This window comes from Aquarana catesbeiana, linkage group LG02 (assembly GCF_042186555.1).
Source record: "Aquarana catesbeiana isolate 2022-GZ linkage group LG02, ASM4218655v1, whole genome shotgun sequence".
NCBI classification, from domain to species: Eukaryota; Metazoa; Chordata; class Amphibia; order Anura; family Ranidae; genus Aquarana; species Aquarana catesbeiana.
This window is the reverse complement of record NC_133325.1, coordinates 608,071,124-608,095,474: the sequence shown is the minus strand read 5'-3', so window position 1 is coordinate 608,095,474 and position 24,351 is coordinate 608,071,124. Positions and strand designations below refer to the sequence as shown.

At 42.6% G+C, this 24,351-nt stretch overlaps 1 protein-coding gene across 2 annotated transcripts in view; it reads right to left on the bottom strand.

Moving 5' to 3' along the window:
• The window catches only part of GPR143 (G protein-coupled receptor 143), a 120,573-nt gene extending 100,416 nt beyond the window's left edge, over positions 1–20,157 (bottom strand). The window contains exons 1-2 of one of the 2 annotated variants that reach the window (XM_073616358.1): positions 20,063–20,157; positions 2,602–2,711 (exon numbers count right to left, since the gene is read on the bottom strand). In XM_073616358.1, the coding sequence (XP_073472459.1) occupies positions 2,602–2,711; positions 20,063–20,075 (123 nt within the window). In that variant the 5' untranslated portion in view covers positions 20,076–20,157. Of the gene's footprint in view, positions 1–2,601; positions 2,712–19,531; positions 19,906–20,062 lie in introns of those variants that run through there. The other variant, XM_073616357.1, reaches the window with a different exon arrangement.
• Between the last annotated feature and the right edge of the window lie 4,194 nt (positions 20,158–24,351).

Genomic DNA, 24,351 nt, shown 5'->3' with positions numbered 1-24,351 from the left:
TCTCTCCCTCCTCCTAAGGGTGCTCTCATCCGCAGAGAGATGCGTGAAGCCAAAGTGCATGGGTTCATCTTCATAGACCGACTTGGTACCAGGAGGCATAGGAGGTGAGGGAGGCAAGGGTAAGACTTAAAAGGGAGTCTTTCTCTGAGTTTGGAGTCAATGAGGATGGCAAATGTGATCAACCTCTCCATCTCAGTGGGTATATCTCTAGCTGCTATCTCATCCTTGATGGTATACAAGAGACCATGAGAAAAAAGCAGCCACGAGTGCCTCATTGTTCCAAGCAACCTCTGCTGCCAAAGTACGGAATTCAATGGCGTAATCGGCAACAGTTCTCGTACTCTGTTTGATGGACATGAGGCACTTGGCAGCAGAAGCAGAGCATGTGGGAACGTCAAGTACCCTTTTAAAAGAAGTCACAAACTCAGGGTAACTCAAGACAACAGGTTTTTGCGTCTCCCATAGAGGGTTTGCCCAGGCCAAGGCTCTCTCAGAAAGCAAAGATATCACAAAACTTACTTTGCTTCTGTCCGTGGGAAACGCCTGGGGCAGCATCTCAAAGTATATCTTAACCTGGTTGAGAAACCCTCTGCATTGGACTGGATCACCCCAAAATCACTGGGGAAACAGAGTGGAACCAGACATACCTCTTATAGAGGTAATACTGGAGCAGCAGCAGGGACGGCCTGCAACACAGGTTGTACCAGAGCAGCCACAGCAGGAGAATCCAGGTGAGCCATGCAACTCAGGAGCGTTTGTAACGCCATGGCAAACTGATCCATGCAGTGATCCTGCTCATCCAATCTGGAAAAAATATTACCAACAAGTGGATTGACTGCATCTTCTGAATTCATGGCCTTCGCCTACTGTCAGAACACATGAATCAGACTGAGATGGAAGTACAGTTAACTGACACTTGTTTAATAATAATAAAAAAAAGGTAAACAGAGTAAACGTAGTCAAAACCAAGCCAGAGTTTAGGAACCGGAAAGGATAGTCAGACAAGCCAAAACGTCAGGGAGCCAGAGATGAGCGTAGTAGAACAGCAAGCAGGATCTGGAGCCAGAAGGAATGTCAGCCAAGCAAGTCTTTAACAGAAACACAGGAGAGCGTCTTTAGAGATATGACCAAGGCGAAGGCAGAGATCATCTGAACTGGATGGCTTAACAAGGCAGGACAGATGAGCAGGAATAATAAACAGGTGAGTCACTGTGGAGAGACAGGATCTGGCAATTAGCCGACAGCTGAGCGGCCAGCTTTGAGGGCTAAGCCCAGCCATGACACAATAATAGACATTTCACAGTCCAACAGGTAAAACATGATACTTTCCTACATTTCTACTCCTAACTACAGGTTTGAGTGCTGCCCCGGCATACCTTCTAAGATGTCATCCAGCAATTATAGTCCTTCAAAGGCATTTCTCTAGCAATAATAGCTTAAGGGCAAACCCCAAGTTGAAATACTCTGTTGCAGGCCATGACTAGCGATATTCTCCTACTTCTATGGTTCTCTTTGTCCGTCTCTGTCTCTTATAGGTCTCACAACCAACAGTCGCACTAGGGTTCCATGGCTTCTCTCTCTCTCTCTGATGGCTCTCTCCTACAGGACCGATGACAGCGGTTCTGGCTCTTGCTCACTCTAGCTCAAACTCTCTGAACTGGACCACTGTCCCATTTTATATCACACAGGGCAAGTGGGCCAGACTTTTATCTGCAGACATTCATATCTCTACATCCATTTAATGTCCTGAATTTACACAGCTCTTCTGAGCTTCTAGAGGCACATCTCAGAGCAGAGGGCTGAGTGTAATCTGAGTGAAGAGAAGGGACACACCCCCTCTACACAATCTCATAGGGAAACATGCACAGCTGCAACTGTCAATCACAGGTCATGTGCTGGGGGGCCCCTCCCCCATCTCCCTTAATCCCTTGGAATCAGCACAATCTGTCAGAAATAATTGACAGAAATCACACTTAGTGTTTTGGCTTGAGGCAAGTACACACTATAGAAGGACATATTTTGTTCAGTTTTCTTGTCATAGGTTTACAACCACTTTAACATAGCTTTAAAGTGAACCTGACATGGGCTAAAAAGGTGCTTGAGGCAACAATAGTGCTCAAGTACAGGTATCATGTGGAAAAATACTTGTGTCAGTTTTCAATGCACGTGGCCCTTTGGAGCCCCTGGATCCTAGGTTTAGGCTGTAACTGAAGTCTCTGTAGGCTTAGGATTATGCCCCAACTCTCCTGATGGCAAAGCCTTCTCTTTGTAATTTTACTGTCAAATGCCAGAGCCTCCATTGCCCACTTAGGTTCTATATGTAAATTGAAATTGAATTTTTTTATCTGCTATAATTTGGTAGATCTCTATGCACAGTTTTACACTAGTGAAGAAGGAAAAGATTTTAGAGGAAGCCTCTTAACCTTCAGTAGGCATCCTTAGCTGCAGAATTTCTCAAAACCAAAACCGAGGTTGGAATGGAAAAAAACACAAATTGTATACTGGAAAAGTTATATAAAATAACAACCAGCTAAATAAAACTAATCAAAATCAAACATTTTATATCAACAATTCCTAAGGAATAAAAATATTCAAACTTACCGCACTTCCAACACAAAAAGCAGCATGTAAAACATTGGTACTGTTAATTTCTGATATATTGCCAACAAATGATGGAGCAGATACCCATACCGTTGATCGAAGTATAACACCTGAAAAGACAGTTACACGATGAGTATAAGGTAAATTAGACCAAAGTTCCAAGGCATTAGAGAAAAAATGGTCAGGATCAGGAATGTTTTTTGGTGTACACATGCTTGTTAAGGACCAAAAGGAAATGAATGGTCAAATGTACCACAATGAGCATTGATCTATCAAACAACCAGTCGCTCGCACAAGTCAAACATCCTCAGAAAATCAGCTATCTGAGCAGTACAAAACAATGACTAAGATGTTCCTCTCACACAGCTGATTGATCAAATTTCATAAGTTGACACATTATCGAGCATAATGGGTCACTTCAAGAATTTGATACCCTAATGGGCAGGAAATATGCTTGCTTGCCTGCACACAACCTAATTTATTTTTATTTAAATAAAAACTATAAAGGTTTTGGGTCAATTCTGTTTTATTATTTTTTTAAGTGTATGTGTTTTTGTGATTTTACAGTTGTTTTTATATCTTTTTTTTCTTTAATTTCAGTATAAAGTTTTACAAGTAAACATTAAATATTTGACAATGGATTACCAGAGCATAATGGAGTAGCTTAAAAGATAGCACAGAAGTAGCTGCTATGCTTTATTGTTACTTCAAATAAAAACTTAAAGCAGACTTCCATCCATTTAAAAGTCAGCCGCTACAAAAAGTGTACCTGCTAACTTTTAATAAACAGACCCACGGTCCAGCGATGCGGCCACCTAAAGCCTCGCTTCTCTCCCCCTCCTCTCTGCGGTGCCGGCATTGCAAGTGTGGGAGCCCGGCTGTGAGTACACCCCTCACATTCTTGTAAATATTTTATTATATCTTTTCATGTGACAACACTGAAGAAATTACACTTTGCTACAATTTAAAGTAGTCAGTGTACAGCTTGTATAATAGAGTACATTTTCTGTCACCTCAAAATAACTCAACACACAGCCATTAATGTCTAAACTGCTGGCAATAAAAGTAACTACACCCCTAAGTGAAATTGTCCAAATTGGGCCCAACGTGTCAATTTTTTGTGTGACCATTATTTTCCAGCACTGCCTTCACCCTCTTGGGCATGGAGTTCACCAGAGCTTCACAGGTTGTCACTGGAGTCCTCTTTCACACCTCTATGAAGACATCACAGAGCTGGTGGATGTTAGAGACCTTGCCCTCCTACACCTTCCATTTGAGAATGCCCTACAGATGCTCAATAGGGTTTAGGTCTGGAGACATGCTTGGCCAGTCCATCACCATTACTCTCAGCTTCTTTAGCAAGGCAGCAGTCGTCTTGGATGGGTGGAGCTAGCAGCCATGCTGTGCTGAGAACGGAGCTGGCGCTGATCCATCGGAGGCTGCGAAAGCAGTTCTTTTAGCTTTTTGGACGCTGAGGATGGCATCTCCTTGTTCTCCGAAGTCTCCGCTAACGTATCAGGGGTAAAGGTCTGGAGAAAAGTCAGTTAGATAGGCCTAAAATGGGATAATAGCCAGGAGGATAGCCAGAGCTCTGAGAAGACGTGTCCTACCTCGATCACACCCCCCCCCCCCATGCATTATCTTTAGAAGAGGCTTCCTTCTGGTATGACAGCCATGCAGACCTATTTGATGCAGTGTGCAGCATATGGTCTGAGCACTAACAGACTGACCCCCCACCCCTTCAACCTCTGCAGCAATGCTGGAAGCACTCATACATCTATTTCCCAAGACAACCTCTGAATATGACGCTGAGCACGTGCACTCCACGTCTTTGGTTGACCATGGCGAGGTCTGTTCTGAGTGGAACCTGTCCTGTTAAACCGCTGTATGGTCCTGGCCACCGTGCTGCAGCTCAGTTTCAGGGTCTTGACAATCTTCTTATAGCCTAGGCCATCTTTATGTAGAGCAACAATTCCTTTTTTCAGATCCTCAGAGAGTTCTTTGCCATGGGGTGCCATGTTGAACTTCCAGTGACCAGTATGAGAGAGTGAGAGGGATAACACCACATTTAACACACCTGCTCCCTATTCACACCTGAGACCTTGTAACAATAATGAGTCACATGACACTGGGGGGGGGGGGATGCCTAATTGGGCCCAATTTGGACATTTTCACTTAGGGGTGTACTCACTTATGTTGAGTTATTTTGAGGGGACAGCAAATTTACACTATTAAAGAAGCCGTACACTCACTATTTTACATTGTAGCAAAGTGTAATTTCTTCAGTGTGGTTGTCACATGAAAAGATATAATAAAATATTTACAAAAACGTGAGGGGTGTACTCACTTTTGTGACATACTGTATATATATATATATATATATATATATATATATATATATATATATATATATATATATATATATATATACACACACACCTTGGCCTGGGATACTCAGACAACTTCTGTGTAGGAGAGCAAAAAGGATTACACTATGTCGATTCCCTCCTTTCTTTTGGGGAACCCCCGAGTGTTAACTGTTCCGGTGCCTTGGAGGTGCGCATGAAGGGTTCCTTGCTGCGGCTGATCTTTCTAGGTGGTTTAGTGGATTATCACCTTCCAATCATCCCCTCTGGTTAAAGGCCCCGACCGGGTTAAGGTCACTAAGCTTGCCTTGTGGTAAGCACATTATTATACTGGTGTTACCACAGTGGTGCGGTGGAGGAACCAATTAGCTATTTATCAACATCACTAAGAAGAATATGTTTTAAATTTTTGGACTTTTTTTCACCTGCATTTAGATGGACTTGATTAATGCTCACTTTTAGAGTTGTCGTTTCTATATTTAAAACTCACGTTAATGGGGTTTTTGGGCTAGTTTATCACATTTATGTACTAATTATGTTATATACAATGTTATTGTTTTTTAACATACAGTAATATTGATATCTATTTTTTAGTTTATTTAGCGCTGTTATTTATTATTATTTATCTGAACAGGTGTGTATCTCACTTATAGCAGCAGCTTTTTTAGGTGTATTTTTTCGTTTTTTTTGGTCAAAACATTTTATATTGGTTATCCTATCACAGCGCGGTATTTTCTGTTTATATTACACATACACATACATACAGTTGTGCTCATAGGTTTACATGCCCTGGCAGAATTTATGATTTCTTGGCCATTTTTCAGAGAATATGAATGATAACACAAAAACTTTTCACTCATGGTTAGTGTTTGGCTGAAACCATTTATCATCATTCAACTGTGTTTACTCTTTTTAAATCATAATCACAATACAAACTACCCAAATGACCCTGATCAAAAGTTTACATACCCCAGTTCTTAATACCGCGTATTGCCCCCTTTAACATCAAAGACAGCTTGAAGTCTTTTGTGGTATTTGTGGATGAGGCTCTTTATCTTCTCAGATGGTAAAGCTGCCCGTTCCTCTTGGCAAAAAACCTCCAGTTCCTGTAAATTCTTGGGTTGTCTTACATGAACTGCACGTTTGAGATCTCCCCAGAGTGAAGAAGTGAGAAGGTTTGAGGCTTGTTTCTGTGCTGTTTGGTGTATTGTAAGCAGGATACTTTGTGGCATTTGCATAGTAATGGCTTTCTTCTGGCGACTCAACCATGCAGCCCATCTTTCTTCAAGTGCCTCCTTATTGTTCAGCTTATTGAAACAGCCACACCACATGGTTTCAGAGAGTCTTGTATTTATTTATTTATTTATTTATTTCAGGTACTTATATAGGGCCGTCAATTTACGCAGCGCTTTACATATACATTATGCATTCACATCAGTCCCTACACCCTCAAGGAGCTTACAATCTAAGGTCCCTAACTCACATTCATACATACTAGGGACAATTTAGACAGGATCCAATTAACCTAGCATGTCTTTGGAGTGTGGGAGGAAACCGGAGTACCCGGAGGAAACCCACGCAGACACAGGGAGAACATGCAAACTCCAGGCAGGTAGTGTATTTTGTGGTCGGGATTCGAACCAGTGACCCTTCTTACTGCTAGGCGAGAGTGCTACCCACTACACCACTGTGCCGCCCATATTTCACCTGAAGTTATTTGTGGGTTTTTCTTTGCATCCCGAACAATTTTCCTGGCAGTTGTGGTTGAAATTTTAATTGGTCTACCTGACCGTGGTTTGGTTTCAACTGTACCCCTTATTTTTCACTTCTTGATTAGAGCTTAAACATTGCTGATTGGCATTCTCAATTCCTTGGATATCTTTTTTATATCCCTTTCCTGTTATAATACAGTTCAACTACCTTTTCCCACAGATCCTTTGACAATACTTTTGCTTTCCCCATGACTCAGAATCTAGAAACCTCAGTGCAGCACTGGATGAAAGATGCAAGGGTTTGTCATGAGTCCGGAAACTGTATACACACACACTAATTACAAGCAAACAGATCACAGGTGAAGATGGTTACCTTTAATAGCCATTCAAACCCCTTTGTGTCAACTTGTGTGCATGTTATCAGGCCAAAATCACCAGGGTATGTAAACTTTTGATCAGGGTCATTTGGGTAGTTTGTGTTGTGATTATGATTTAAAAAGAGTTAACACAGTTGATTGATAATAAATGGCTTCAGCCAAACACTAACCATGAGTGAAAGAAAAGTTTTCGTGTTATCATTCATATACTCTGACAAATGGTCAAGAAATCATAAATTCTGCCAGGGTATGTAAACTTATGAGAACAACTGTATATATACAGTGGGGATGGAAAGTATTCAGACGCCCTTAAATTTTTCACTCTTTGTTATATTGCAGCCATTTGCTAACATCATTTAAGTTCATTTTTTTTCTCATTAATGTACACACAGCACCCCATATTGACAGAAAAACACAGAATTGTTGATATTTTTGCAGATTTATTAAAAAAGAAAAACGGAAATATCACATGGTCCTAAGTATTCAGACCCTTTGCTGTGTCATATTTAACTCAGGTGCTGTCCATTTCTTCTGATCATCCTTGAGATGGTTCTACACCTTCATTTGAGTCCAGCTGTGTTTGATTATACTGACTGGACTTGATTAGGAAAGCCACACACCTGTCTATATAAGACCTTACAGCTCACAGTGCATGTCAGAGCAAATGAGAATCATGAGGTCAAAGGAACTGCCTGAAGAGCTCAGAGACAGAATTGTAGCAAGGCACAGATCTGGCCAAGGTTACAAAAAAAATTCTGCTGCACTTAAGGTTCCTAAGAGCACAGTGGCCTCCATAATCCTTAAATGGAAGATGTTTGGGATGACCAGAACCCTTCCTAGAGCTGGACATCCAGCCAAACTGAGCTATCGGGGGAGAAGAGCCTTGGTGAGAGAGGTAAAGAAAAACCCAAAGATCACTGTGGCTGAGCTCCAGAGATGCAGTCGGGAGATGGGAGAAAGTTGTAGAAAGTCAACCATCACTGCAGCCCTCCACCAGTCAGGGCTTTATGGCAGAGTGGCCCGACGGAAGCCTCTCCTCAGTGCAAGACACATGAAAGCCCCATGGAGTTTGCTAAAAAAACACCTGAAGGACTCCAAGATGGTGATAAATAAGATTCTCTGGTCTGATGAGACCAAGATAGAACTTTTTGGCCTTAATTCTAAGAGGTATGTGTGGAGAAAAGCAGGCACTGCTCATCACCTGTCCAATACAGTCCCAACAGTGAAGCATGGTGGTGGCAGCATCATACTGTGGGGGTGTTTTTCAGCTGCACGGACAGGACGACTGGTTGCAATCGAGGGAAAGATGAATGCGGCCAAGTACAGGGATATCCTGGACGAAAACCTTTCCAGAGTGCTCAGGACCTCAGACTGGGCCGAAGGTTTACCTTCCAACAAGACAATGACCCTAAGCACACAGCTAAAATAACAAAGGAGTGGCTTCACAACAACTCCGTGACTGTTCTTGAATGGCCCAGCCAGAGCCCTTACTTAAACCCAATTGAGCATCTCTGGAAAGACCTAAAAATGGCTGTCCACCAGCGTTTACCATCCAACCTGACAGAATTGGAGAGGATCTGCAAGGAGGAATGGCAGAGGATCCCCAAATCCAGGTGTGAAAAACTTGTTGCATCTTTCCCAAAAAGACTCATGGCTGTATTAGATCAAAAGGGTGCTTCTACTAAATACTGAGCAAAGGGTCTGAATACTTAGGACCATGTGCTATTTCAGTTTTTCTTTTTTAATAAATCTGCAAAAATGTCAACAATTCTGTGTTTTTCTGTCAATATGGGGTGCTGTGTATACATTAATGAGGGAAAAAATGAACTTAAATGATTTTAGCAAATGGCTGCAATATAACAAAGAGTGAAAAATTTAAGGGGGCCTGAATACTTTCCGCCCTCACTATATATATATATATATATATATATATATATATATATATATATATATATATATATATATATATACACACACACACACACACATATACACAGTATATATATTACCAGATAGAATATCTGTAGATTTATCTAGCCCCACCATAGAGCCAAGGCGTGGATGAAGGAGAAGATCTGGACAGCCGCACACCGGGATAAACAGATTCGATTCTTCTTTTATTTGTAAAACAGGATCATAAGGTACATGAGACACCACTGGAGTGGTACAGCACAACAGCTGACACGTTTCACACTTATACAAAGTGCTTACTAATAGCTTAGAGCCAAGGCATCACCCCTATTTCCTGTAGAGGTACTCTCTGTTATCCCCTGCTCCTATAAACTACACAAATACTTTTCAATTTCCAGTGCCTGAAAACATGTTAAACTGGTAGCACACTGAAATTTATCTTAATTGGCTCACATGGTGGACTCTTCTGCCCTTATTTGATTTTTGCAGTGCAAAGGCTTAAGGGAAAGTAAATAAAGACAGTTGAGGAAGTTAAGCTAGCCATACACTGGTAGAATTGTGGCCAATTCAAAGGAATCAGACAAAATTCTTACAGTGGGTGGCCCTGCTGGCTTGACAAAAGTCGATTATTTAATTGACTTTTATTGAAGGAACCAAGTAAAAAAAAAAATGTTTTTAATCAAATGTATTTTTATTAAAGAAATTGTTTTTCGTACAATACAAAGGAAAACATTGTACAAAAAACAGAGGAATTAAGTTACATATCAAACAATACATGGCTACATCAATACAGTATAGTACATCCAGACATTCGTCAAGAGGTCTCGGATGGATACCATCAAGGTCAATATAACTCAAGAGAAAGGAAGGTCAAACGTTCTTGGCCGAACAGCATCTACAGCCAATCAGTTGCAGGCACTGTATGGGTATTCTGACAGCCAGTGCTACCAGCTGTTGGAATATAATAGGCCAGCAGAGGGGCTTCATTCATCCATGCAGGCTAAACAAAATTAATATATTAGTGAAAGACAAGCTTCAAAAGAGAACTATGGGTTTGTCTTTTTTTCTCCATTCATATTATCTAGGTGGATGCAGCATCAGTGAGAAGCTGCATCTGTCCCCCGGTGCCTTTACACTGAAAACCAAGCAATCGAACATCGATCATTCGGTTCTGACAGCTCCCCGAGCAGAGAGGTGCTGACTGTCAGCCAGCAGCTCTCTGCTTGCCCCCTCCTCGCTCAGTGGAGCTCTGGGCTGTGGAGGGGTGGAGCGGCCGGCTCAGGCTCTCAGCGGCTCGCTGTGAGGTTGAGCTGGGTGTTGGTCCAGGCACCTGTCGGATCCCAACTTCCACTGTCGCGCTGACTTGGTGCCTGGACCAACTTCTGTGACGTCAGAGAGCAGACTTCAGCCGGCTCTCTGCTAAAAATGAGTCATACGAGTGCAAAACTAATTGCACTTCTGTGATCCATAGGAGAAGTACAGCCAAATGAGCTTTGGCTATACTTCTCCTTTAAAGCTTATGCACAATCAGTAAAAAAAAAATACTCTAATCTATTCCCAGAGACGTAGTTATTCTCCACTGACTAGCATTCTCTTGTATCTCATATAACACATAGAAGATGAATCACAGCTTGCATGCTAATAAACCTTTGCCCTGTGACAACTATTTTCAGTGGATTGTATAGCACATCTTTGTCAGAGCCTGGGTTTGAACCCAGAACCTCGGCTGTGTCAGGCAATGTCTCCACTTGCTGAGCTACCTGGCATGCTGGACTGCTTCCTAGGAAATTCCTTGAATTATTCTGTCTTGAACCTTGTTTGTCTTGAACCTTGAACTCTTTGCTCCTTCCATGAACTTCCTGATTAAAGCCATGTCTCTGCACTTCCTGTTTGCCAGATTATTGTGCTCTCTTCAGCCAGTATCTCGCTCCTGTCTTCCCTGTTTGTTGCTGTCCATATTTTGCTACCACTTGTTATCGACCCTTGGTTTGTTCCTCAACTATGCTTCTGCCTGATCCTAACCTTGTTACTGACTGTTTGACTTGATTACTGACTATGCTTCTGTTTGAGCTCTACCTGCTTATCTCCTACTGGACCCCAGCTTGCTCACCTTCTGGTGGGGCGATCCTGATGACTGCAACCTGGTACTAATGCGCAGAAAAATCCACCTCAACCATCAGGTGAACACCGGTTAGTACTTGGACTCCACGCCTCAGGTGAGCTGCCTGTGTACCTATCCTGCTGGTTGGTGGTAGTTCTGTTACTGCTATAGCAACTGGTCTTTGAGCCTGACCCCTGATCGTGACAATCTGCTCTCCACATAAAACAGTGGACAGGGGTATTGGCTAGAGATGGAGATGAGGACTGCTGTTGACCTTTGACAAAATATCAGACTCGTCAATCAATGACTTTGCTGTTAAGCCCTCTTAGATTGCACATTTTGGAGGAAGAATGAATGTAAAACATCTGATGGTGTGGATAATGAAACTATCACTATGTACATGCTTGGGGAAGGGATACGCTTACTTTACAGACTCCCAATAGTTATACCTCCCAACTTTTGGAGATGGGAACGAGGGACACCTATTAGCAAAGGTATGCAAGCATAGGACACACCCCCTGCCATGCCCCCTTAAAGGGGAATTATAAAAAAAATGTTAGGTAAACCCACAAGTGCTTTTTTTACCACTACTATTCCTTTATACTGGCTTTTGAAATTTACAAATGCAGCAAATTAGAAATTGGATGAAAGGTTTAGCACTGGGAAACACTTTTTGAAAGATACAAAATGCATTTTATATATAACTTTATAGATCAGACCAAAGTGAAGAACAAATGAGGAGGAAAGAGTACATTGTTCCAAATCAGGGACAGACCCATCAAAATTAGGGACAGTTGGGAGCTATGCCATTAGTTGTAGTAACTTTTGTGTCCCAACACTGAAATTGTGCTTTTCCCAATAATAATATAATAATAATAGTATCAATTTTACATGTGGATCAGCTATTCTTGAAATGTTACACTTTTACCCATCATACAGTGTTAATCATTAGCAACAATCCTTCAGCTTTCCTTGTTGGGCTGTAGGTCCTTCAGGCATAATAACATTTAAGCAGCTGAAATGCAATGATCTGTAAAATGGACATTACATAAATCAATAGAACACCCAAAGATAATATTTTAGGACTGGATTAAGAATGGCAGGGTAACTCAAGAACTTATTATATCTCCAGATGTGAGACATCCTCTCCACAATCCCCATTACAATGGTGTCCTATTCATGTTGCTATACTTGACAGTTATTAGGTTCACTGTACATGGGTGCCAGCCTCATTACATAAATCAATACAACACCCAAAGATAATATTTTAGGACTGGATTAACGCTGGCAAGTTTAATAATCCAAGCACTTCTTATATCTCCAGATGTGAGACATACTCATACATGGGTGCCAGACTCAGAAACACAGCAAGATTTCAAGTAGTCTCAGGCAAAAAATGTGTTGAATACAAGATTAGTCTATGAGAAAGCAAAGTAAAGCAATATATGGCAGACAGAAAATTCAAATAGTTCACTGCACACTAATCACAATGTTTTGTTAGTTCATGGGGCTGATTAATTAAAACTTTGAGCCCGGGTTCACACCTATGCGAATTAGATGCGTGTTTCCCCACATCTAATTCGCATAGTAGGAGAATGTGACCGGCTCCCTATGGAGCCGGTTCACATATCTCCAGGGCGGCTGCGGAGCGCACTGCACAAAAACGCTTTGCGTCTTTGGCTCCGTTTCAGGGCCGAATTCAGACATAGAATCGGCCCTGATTCGTCCCTGAATTGGGGAACGTGGACGCACAGCGCTCCTGTGCGATCCGCAACCCGTTATAGTGTAAACCCGGGCTAAGAAATAAAATGAAAACAAAAATGTTGTTGCCATCAGCAACCAATTTGGTTTACCTTGCATTTTATTGACAAACTTAAACTAGAATTCTGATTTATCAGACAACAACTCTAAGCTTGTTCTGATTTTTTTCCAACTGATGCCACCAATGTAAGAAGCATTCCTCCCTCTGACACTCTATGGGCGGGGGGCTCTACACTGGTCAACAATGTGAGGGAGTTAATTCTTTTCACAGACCATCATTGTCAGGGGTAGAGATGCGCACAACGGAAAAAATAGTTTCCTTTCAGATTCGTTCATTAAGTTAATCATTTCATGTCCTCATATTAATTACGTTAGAATGATTCATTTTCGTAATTCTTTTTGTATGTTCAAATCCATTTTGTATATTTCGATCCATTTACAACTGTGCCCCAAGCTACATCACCAATCTTGTCTCCAAATATCACCCAAATCGTCCTCTCCGCTCTTCTCAAGACCTCCTACTCTCAAGCTCTCTCGACTCCTCCTCCCATGCTCGTCTCCAGGATTTCTCCAGAGCCTCTCCCATCCTCTGGAATTCGCTACCTCAACCTGTCTGGCTATCCCCTACTCTTTCTACCTTCAGGTGATCCCTGAAAACTCATCTCTTCTGGAAAGCCTATCACGTCTCCAACTAATCTCCTACCACTTCCATCAGCTCATTCCCCACAATTACAACCTTTTGTACAACCTGCCCCACCGTGTTAGATTTTAAGTTCTTCTGAGCAGGGCCCTCTTAATCCTCTTGTATTTTATTGTATTATAACTGTATTGTCTCCCTTTTATATTGTAAAGCGCTGCGTAAACTGTTAGCGCTATATAAATCCTGTATTATAATAATAATAATAATAATTTCTTATATTCATTGTTCCGAATCGATTCATATTTTAAAAGCTATTTCGGAAGATTGACTATATATTAATTTTAATGTGTTTATTTGTTATTTCGGGAGATTACTTATGCACTCTGTTGGGTTGAATGGAGAAGGATCCATCAGAATCTCCGAACCATAACATAGTGAATGGAACTAAAATAATTTTGAATTTATTTGTTATGTTATGATTCAGAGATTCTGATGGATCCTCCTCCATCTGAACCACATACAATGAGTCGTAATCACCATCTTATTTTATTTTTGTACCTTACTGTATTTATTGCAATATATTTCTATTTCATATGTAGTGATTTTTTTTATAATAATAAAATATGTTAACGCAACATAAAAACTAAATGGATCTGAATCAATTTGGATCATTCATGATATCGTTTTATTTCAGAAATGAATACCTTTCGTTGTTTCGTTATAATTTCTTTTAGATTCATTGCATTTCATTCTCCATCCGATTCTCCAAAGAACTAAAATTTCCTCCAAGTTTCCATTTATAACAAAACAAATCGCACATGTCTAGTCAGGGGATGTTTCTACCACTAATATAAGGGTGTCAAATATGCTAGATATGTAGTATTCTTTATACTTTTATTTATTTCTATGTCTACAACTTACTGATCATCGCGAGCTTAGCTAAATTCACCCTAGCTCTACTGCATGTTGAAGGATAATGATATATTAGTTTCTACCAGGGGTTCCTTTAAATATGAAACTTATTTTAAGGGTTCCTCCTAGGTAAAGGGTTGAGTAATGTTGATCTCTGAGTTATGAAAGCTATCAGCCATTAACAAAGTTAGGAATGTGCACTTCATTAGGAAAGGAGCAAATAAACTCCCATTAATCTTTTAAATTCAAAGAAATGCACTTCATTTACACATAACTAGTTAAGTCTCTTGCTGATAACTCTTCATTATAGAGCAGTCAGGGAGAACTTGTTTCACACATAATGAAGTCTAACTGTCCCCTGGGGCTGGATTAGTAAACTGGTCTAATTGATGCAATGACCCTCATCCTCGTAGCGTCTAACCATCAATGTCAACACATGTTTGCACTAACTTGAAATACTGAATGGAAGATCTGCACAGTTAATGCATTTTAAGGTTATATTTTCATAATTGCTGTGTGGAAAAACTAGCAATCAATTATCTAAGGCAATCTGCCCTGCAATAAATCTAAATACAGTACATGCAGGCCATTCATGTGACTCGAGGAAAGATCTTACATGTGACACTGACCAAAATGAAGTCTTTTAACAATTTTGGTCTCATGGCCTTCCAGATAGTTTGCAGACTGATCTAAAGGTCATTAAGACTCCATGCACACTGGGTTAAAAATCGCTGCTTCTACAGGAGTTTTGTGTAATGCCTGTAGAAGCAGCTCAATGTTATCCTATGTGTTCATGCACATTAGGACGATTACAGGCATATTTTGAGCTTAACCACTTACCGACCGCCGCACGCCAATGTACGTCCTAACTTTGCTGGCGGCTATCGTTGTTATGGCAGCAGCTAGCTGCCATAACCCCGGTATCCCCGTTTTCGTGCGGCGGTCGGCTACAAGATAAAAGTGGTCTCTGCGGCGGATTCGCCGCAAGATCACTTTTATCGGTGGTGGGAGAGGCCCCCTCCCGCCGCGATCCGGTGCCCTCCGCCGCTTACTGGAGCCGTCGGTAGCGGCGAAGGCGATCGCATCTATCCTTTAGCTGTGCCTTGAGATGAGTGAGGGGAAGATGGTGCTCACTCGTCTCCATGACACTGCAGGGCGGAAGCGACATCAAAACGTCACTTCCGCCCATACATCTTAAAGGCATATTTTTTCAATGTCATTTTTTTAAATGACTTTTTTTTTATTGCATTTTAGTGTAAATATGAGATCTTAGGTCTTTTTGACCCCAGACCTCATATTTAAGAGGTCCTGTCATGCTTTTTTCTATTACAAGGGATGTTTACTTTCCTTGTAATAGGAATAAAAGTGACACAATTTTTTTTTAAACAGTGTAAAAATAAATAAAATCATATAAAATAAATAAGAAAAATAAAAAAAATTATTTTTTAAATACCCCGTCCCGACGAGCTCGCACGCAGAAGCGAACGCATACGTGAGTAGTGCCTGCATATGAAAACGTCAAACCACACATGTGAGGTATCGCCGCTATCGGTAGAGTGAGAGCAATAATTCTAGCCCTAGACCTCCTCTGTAATGCAAAACATGCAACCTGTAGAATTTTTTAAACGTCGCCTATGGAGATTTTTGAGGGTAAAAGTTTGACGCCATTCCACGAGTGGGCACAATTTTGAAACGTGACATGTTGGGTATCAATTTACTCAGCGTAACATTATCTTTCACAATATAAAAAAAATTGGGCTAACTTTACTGTTGTCTTATTTTTTTATTCAAAAAAGTGATTTTTTTTCAAAAAAAGCGCGCTTGTAAGACCGCTGCGCAAATACTGTGTTTAAAAAAGTATTGCAATGACCGCCATTTTATTCTCTAGGGTGTTAGAAAAAAATGATATATAATGTTTGGGGGTTCTAAGTAATTTTCTAGCAAAAAAAAATGTTTTAAACATGTAAACACCTAAATTCCAAAACGAGGCTGGTCCTTAAAGCGGGATTCCGTCCCTGAAAAAAGAAATTAAAAGTCAGCAGCTACAAACACTGTAGCTGCTGACTTTAAATAAGTACTTACCTGTCCTGGGTGCCCGCAATGTCGGCCGCCCGAGGCCGACCCGTCCCTCAGCTCTCGTGTCCCGGCACCGCCATCCTAAGTAAGGGAAACAGGCAGTGGAGCCTTGCGGCTTCACTGCCAGTTTCCTACTGCGCACGCGCGAGCGGCATGGTGCTCTGTGAATGGCCCCGTGGTGTTCTGGGAACACACACAGTTCCCAGAAGACAATGGGGTCTTTTACCGAGGAGCAGAACACGCCGCAGAATAGGAAGAGGCAGATTAGGAAGACTGCCTAACAACAAGGGTTTAGGTAAGTTTAAATTTTTTTTTTCAAATTTTTTTTTTTATTTTTTTTAGGAATTTTCATGCAATTTTTTTTATTTAGGGTGGCCCTCCACTTTAAGTGGTTAAAGTGGTTGTAAAGGATCATTTTTTTTAATTTTTTTTTAAATTAACAAACATGACTTACCTCCACTGTGCAGCTCGTTTTGCACAGAGTGGCCCCGAACATCCTCTTCTGGGGTCCCCCGGCGGCTCTCGCGGCTCCTCCCCACATCAGATAACCCCCTGGGATACCACAGACACGAATGCCGGACTCAGCCCCGCCCCCAGTGCCTGCGTCATTGCATTTGATTGACAGCAGCGGGAGCCAATGGCTGCACTGGTATCAATCTATCCAATCAAGAGCCGGGACCCTGTGGAGAGAGGGACAGCATGTCCCCAACGAAGAGATGAAGGGGCTCAGGTAAGTAAAACGGGGGAGCTGGGGGGCCGGTGACTGCCAGGTGTTTTTTCACCTTAATACATAGGATGCATTAAGGTGAAAAAACACAAGGGTTTACAACCCCTTTAAAGTTTAGAGGCAGAAAAAAAAGCCCTCCTGGTTTGCGTTTGGATTGGAGCTTTCTGGCAGAAAAAAGCAAAACTCTTCTAAACTCATCTGAACTAAGAGTGTTTTTTTTTCTTCCAAGGGAAATGGCATTTCTTTTAAGCATAGTGTACATGGAGCCTTAAGCATAATTAGATGTCAACTGAAAAATGTATGGGCTTACCCTGACTTTCATGCTCAATTACCTGCTCCAATATTGTTAAGAGCCCATTCACACTAAACTGCATCTATTGCGCGCTTTTTCCTTGCATCTATGCATGCATTTGATGTGTGTTTTTATGCGCATTTACATGCAGTTGATGCATGTTTTTCTATCTGCATTTGTCCTGTGAGGTCCCTTCCTTTTTCTTTCTTTGCCTAGGCTTCTATGTGCTTCTATGTGCACTGTGCTGCGTTGGAGCGCATTTGCATGCGTTTGCGGTGCGGAAAAATGCAGCACGCTGTACTTTTTTTTTTACTGCACCGCACTGCAATAATCTGAACTATGCCCGTAGGATTACCTTGATGTTTGACTGCCTATGCAGTTTGAGTGCAGTCAAAAATGCATCCAACTGCATCCCACTTCATTAGGTGTGAATGGGCCTTCAGATGGAATGGAAAATCTAGTTGCACAAAAAGGTATTGTCACACGTACACCATTATCATGTGAGTTATTTTACGGAACAATCTGGTTGTTCAGGAGGCTACAGAATGAGAGGTTCGTACAGATTTGGGCACAGTGCTTTGAACAGGGCAGTTTACTTAACCCCCAAAGAGGAACATTAAAGCTGAACTCCGGGTATATTTATTGCATACTTTCTTAAAATAACTTATTTTCCAGCTATTTTCTGATGGGGAGCTGGGAAAACTGAAACTCACTGTAGTAACTGGTGCTACTACAGTGATAACTGTGATCTTCCTGGTCCTGCTTAGGTTCTATGTAACCAGCTACCCCACTGCACACTGACCACAGAAGGTCACTCGCTCAGCATTGCTGCCATTCAGAGAACGCCTTGTAATCTTTCTATGAATACACAGATTCTCTGATTGGACAAGGTGGTGAGGAGAGGCAGCGATATCACAATCTCCACCTTGTCCAATCAGGGAACTCCTTATATTCATTGAAAAAAAAAACACAAGGTTGTCTAAGAAACACAGAATTTTCAAGTGAGCAACCTCGTTTGGTCAGTGGACAGTGGGGAATTTGCTCACGTAGAAGCTGAGCAGGACCCAGAAGATCACTACGGCTGACTGTTAGGTTCTCTGCTGGTTCACACCACACAAAACGCACTTCAGATCCATTTCGGATGCATTTCTACATGCACATTTTTGACACATTCTGGTGCGTATTTGATGCATTTTTTATGCGTTTCCAGGTTATTTTTTTACTGTTTTTTTTCACAGTACAGAGGTCTGGTGCATTTTTAATGCATTTTCGATGTGTTCTGGTGCGTCTTTGATGCGCTTTACTGCATTCCAGTACAGTCCAGTGCAGGAAAAATCCAGCATGTTCTACTACTTTTTTTCTGAATCTGGAATGCCCTGACTGTACTGGTGTGAACTATGCCACTGGAAACCATATATCCTACTTGACATGCGTTTTTGATGCAGAAAAAAAATGCACTGCACTGCATGTGGTGTGAACTGGCCCTTACTATACACCTATGTATTCTAACATTGTGCCAAGCTGGACCAATGAAAGCAAGAAAATAAGACCATACCCGGACTTCAGCTATAAATTCACTGAATACACCCAAAATACAATATTGCAATTATTTGAATGTGCAGATTTCCTAACTACCTATAAAATCTGATCATCTGTCATAAGCCTGAAATATACAGAAAAGGTCATAGTGACTTAGACAGGTGCTCTTTACGACAATAATGTAAATTATCTTAAGGTTTTAAATGGCTACAGCATGCTGTAAGTTTTCTACCGCTGAATCTTCAGATGTGCACTTCCCAAAAATACTCATGATGACCAAGAGCCGAGCTTGAATTCCCATAAGATTGTCATGTAAATTCAACATAATACAGGATCTTGATATCATTGGAAATTATATTTTAATACTAAAGTAAACATTACTCTTGCTGTTGATATAATGCTAGACACAAGTAGACACAAGTCACAACTAAGAATTATTCTTATGCAACGCGTTAAGTCATACATAAATATAATAACATACAAATATTAACACATAAAATATCTGAATTACCTTACCTAAACAGCCAAGCATATCACATACTATGACTAAGATGAGGATCTTTGATGAGGAAGGTTTAGGCAAAGTGGATCTCCCTTGTTTCCTAAAGCCATGCTTTGTTTTAGGCAGCATTTGCACAATGGTTAATAAGAGACTAACCAGACCACTACCAATGCACAGGGAGCTAAATATTTTAGGTTGATAATCCAGCACAAGTTGGGTGGCAGGATCCCTATTGAGACAGCAGAATGTCTCCAGCCGTGGGGAGGCCATGGCCGGACTGGAAAAGCACCTCAACTACACACAAGTCAGGAGAGAAAAGAATTGACTTGTAGGCTTCATTCTTCAGAGCTGTTCATCACGAGTTTACTCTGATCATGTGCCTTACAATCCCTGCAGCTATGTCTCTGCCCTCATTCACTGAAATATCAGGAGCCCTGGCCAGCAAGGGTTGTAGTAGGCATACATCCCACATTTTAACCATAACTCTTTACTAAGCAAGGCTGCAATATATTGCAGCATTACCTATCACCTAAAATAATACCTACATTTTATATACATTCATTCAGGAAAGGTAGCAATAATTCATATGGCTATGCTGGAACAGATGCAAAACATTAGTATTCTGCTAAGTATTGCTGAGAAAATCTAGTTCTGCTGCTTTCTTGTTTAGGCTTGTTGACACTAGAATGTTAAAGTAGAACTAAAGGCAAACCTTTGTTCCTAATTTTTTGATAGAGTATGGAAGAGTTATAACCAATGTCAGTTTTCTTGCCATCCGTGTCCCATTGGGGAGATGTCCCTTCACTTCCTGTCCTATAACCAGAAAAGGAAGGGATAAGAAGCCCCTTCATAGTGTGGAAATCCTTGGTTGCCCCCTTGTTCACCAAAACTAATGTTTAAAATGTACAAAATTTAGCATCTTTTTTTACCAGAGATGCTGGTATATCTTCCCAGGACCAGTAGGTTCATCATTCCTGCCTCATATCCTTTGATGCAGACCTTGGTTAACCACCCTTTCATCTGTGTATGATAACTGCCAATTAAAAAGTCATCTGCCTTTAAAGCGGAGTTCTGCCTGGGAAAAAAATAAAAGTCAGCAGCTGCAAATACTGTAGCTGCTGACTTTTAATATTCTTTAGATCAACTCATGGGTGCTGCTGCCGCCATTCCTGATAAGGGAACCAGGAAGTGAAGACTTTTAGCTTCATTTCTGGTTCCCTAATGCACATGCGCGAGTCATGCTGCACGTTCTGAATGGTCCCTGCTGTCTTCTGGGACCTGTGTGTCTCCCAGAAGACAGCGGGGGGGGGGGGGGGGTGAGGGGGCCGGACAAGGTTGCATGTAGAAATGCATCCAAAATGGATCTGAAGTGCGTTTTGTGTGGTGTGAACCAGCCCTAACAGTCAACCGTAGTGATCTTCTGGGTCCTGCACAGCTTCTATGTGCTCACGTAGAAGGTGTTTTCTTAACGGAGCAATAAATACCAGGAGTGCCTTATGTGTGGAATTCAGGAATTGGCTATGTACAGAGTGCAGTTTCAAGGGTGCGCTATGTACAGAGTGCAGTTTCAGGGGTGCACTATATACAGAGAGCAGAATTCAGGGATGCTGTATGTACAGAGTGCAGGGTTCAGGGGTGCGCTATGTACAAAGTAGAGTTTTAGGGGTGCGCTATGTATAGACTGCAGAGTTCAGGGTGGGCTATGTACAGAGTTCAGATTTCAGGGGTGCACTGCAGGGTTTAGGGGTGTGCTATACATGGTGTGCAGGGTTCAGCTCTCTCTCACAGGCTGTCCACATCTCGCTTCCACCCCTCCTCAGCTCTGACCTCTGCATCACTATCCCCCATCCCCCACCTTTGCGCACACCTCCCTCCACAGCCTTCACCTCCCCCCCAAGCTTTCTGGGATCTCACCTAGTCAAAGGCAGGCAGGGATCTGTGAGAGCCACTGAGGAGAAAGGCTTCTGTGTTTACAAGTGACAGTGGTGAATGAGGAAAGGAGGGCAAAAGGCAGAGGTGGCAGAATGGAGTTCCGGCTGAAAAAAACACCTGGGTGCGAGGGCCACATGAAATGGCCTAGTGCTCCGGAATCGGCCCGCGGGCATTGTATTTGACACATGTGGACTAAACTGATCAGTGGCAGAACTACCAGGGTCGATACAGTCGCACTTGCAATGGGGCCCTGGCATTCCGCCACTGTTGGGGGGGCCCCAGCGGGGTTGCTAGTCGCACGGCTCTGAGCTAAGAGCGCGTCTCTCATGGAACAGCACAGAACCGGCATTGACAGTTCCCAATCTCCCCCTCAGTACGTCCTCTCTCACACAGGATGACAGAGGACACAGACGAACTGCTCCATCTTCTCCCCCCACTCCTGTGTGTGCACTGCGGGAAGTGTGAGCTTGTTAGCTTCACACTTGACTGCTTGTGGAGCACACACAGGAGAGGGGAGGGGAGAGAAGACGGAGCAGATCAGCTGTTTCCTCTGTCATCCCGTGCGAGAGAGGATGGACTGAGGGGGATATAGAACTGTCAATGCCGGATCTGTGCTGTTCCACAAGAAACGCAATCTCAGCTCAGAGTCATGCTGAGAAGGCAGATAACGGCACTGATGAGTACTGACAGGCTGCACTGATAGGAGGCATTGATGGGCACTGATAGGAGGCACTGATGGACACTGATAGGACACACTAATGGGCACTGATAGGAGGCATTGATGGGCACTGATAGGAGGCACTGATGGACACTGATAGGACACACTAATGGGCACTGATAGGAGGCATTGATGGGCACTGATAGGAGGCATTGATGGACACTGATAGGAGGCACTAATGGGCACTGATAGGAGGCATTGATGGGCACTGATAGGAGGCACTAATGGGCACTGATAGGTGGCACTAATGGGCATTGATAGGAGGCATTGATGGACACAGATAGAAGGCACTAATGGGTACTGATAGGAGGCACTGATGGGTACTGATAGACTGCACTGATAGGGGACACTAATGGACACTGATAGGATGCACGATATGAGGCATTATTGTGTACTGATAGGCTGCATTAATGAGCACTGATAGGTGGCATTGATGGGCACTGATAGATGGCACTGATGGGCATTGATGAGCACTGATAGGCAGAACTCATAGGCTGCACTGATGGGCACTGATGAACACTGATAGGCAGAACTCAGGCAGCATTGACCAGCACGTTGACACTGATAGGCTGCATTGATGAGCGCTGATAGGCAGCACTGATGGGCATTGAGCACTGATAGGTGGCACTAATAGATACTGATAGGTGGCATTGATGAGCACTGATAGGTGGCACTGATGGTCGATGATAAGCAGCATTGATTAGCACTGATAGGCAGCATCAATGAGCACTGATAGATGCTGATAGGCAGCATTGATGAGTACTGATAGATGGCACTGATGGGCAGCATTGAAGAGCACTGATAGGTGACACTGATGGACGCTGTTAAGCGGCATTGATGAGCACTGATAGGTGGTGCTGATTAGGGTTCGGCCCGAGCATAAGGGGTCGAACTTTCGTTATTTGGACGGTCGGCGAACAGCCGAACAAACGGGTCGTTCAACTGTTTTTGCCCCCCCCCCCCAACCGACCACAGTGCATTGCGGCACTAAACAGTGCATTGCAAGCACTGGTTGGCTGAAGCAGTGAAAGCTTCGGCCAATCAGGGAACAGAGCGCTGTCAGAGTCATGATTGGACACTGTCATCATGACTTTATCCAATCATGGCTCATTCCCGCCCCACAGTATAAAAATTTTCTTTCAATGGCAGCCATTTTCAGTGTGATTTTGGCGTGGAGAGAGATAAAACAGGGCTCTGTTCAGTGCTATTAGTTGTTAGTGTGCTATACTGTGCTATTTTGCTTCAATTGTCAGTGCAGAATATTAGTTTAGTGTCAGTCTAGGGATAGTGTGAGTGTAGTGAGGAGGATCATCATTCAGCTTTGCATAGTGTGCAGCTAGAGTAAGGAGTAGGACAGCTCAGATTGTTTCAGTGTAGTGTAATGAGTCCGTGTCAGTAATCTTGACATTAGTGTATAGCTAGAGTAGGGACAGTTCAAATAGCGTCAGTGTAGTGACGGTTGAACACCGTCTATTTGATTGCGTTACTGCCAGTTTAACCCCAATTACTTCTGTGTGCATTACTGCCAGTTTAACGCTGTTTACTTCTGTGTGCGTTACTGCCAGTTTAACACCATTTACTTCTGTGCGTGTTACTGCCAGTTTAACGCCACATAGTTTTGTGTGCGTTACTGCCAGTTTAGCGCCATTTACTTCTGTGTGCGTTACTGCCAGTTAAACGCCATTTACTTCTGTGTTTGTTACTGCCAGTTTAACGCCATATAGTTTTGTGTGCTTTACTGCCAGCTTAACGCCATATAGTTCTGTGTGCGTTACTGCTAGTTTAACGCCATATCGTTTTGTGTGTGTTACTGCCAGCTTAACGCCAAATAGCTCCATGTGCGGGGGCGTGTCCAAGATGGAGACCGGAGCAGACGTGCAGTGAGAGAGCTCCGCTCAGTCTCCAGCCTAAACTCCTGCTTCCCTGCAGATTGGCGACTCTACACAACCCTGAAAGGCTGCATCACCAGCGGAGGAAGGTATGACCAAGGGGAAGGGATCTCTCTCCAACCGAAAGTCCCACAAAGCTGCCCTGAGTACCGCTGCACGGAACCCTCGTCCCGCCACCGGATCAAATATGGCGTCTCAGACCGCGGACACTGAGACGGATCCTGCAGAAAGGGAACAATCCAACTTCGAGGCCCTCATGCAGGCAATCACTAATTGCCAATCAACCCTCACGGGC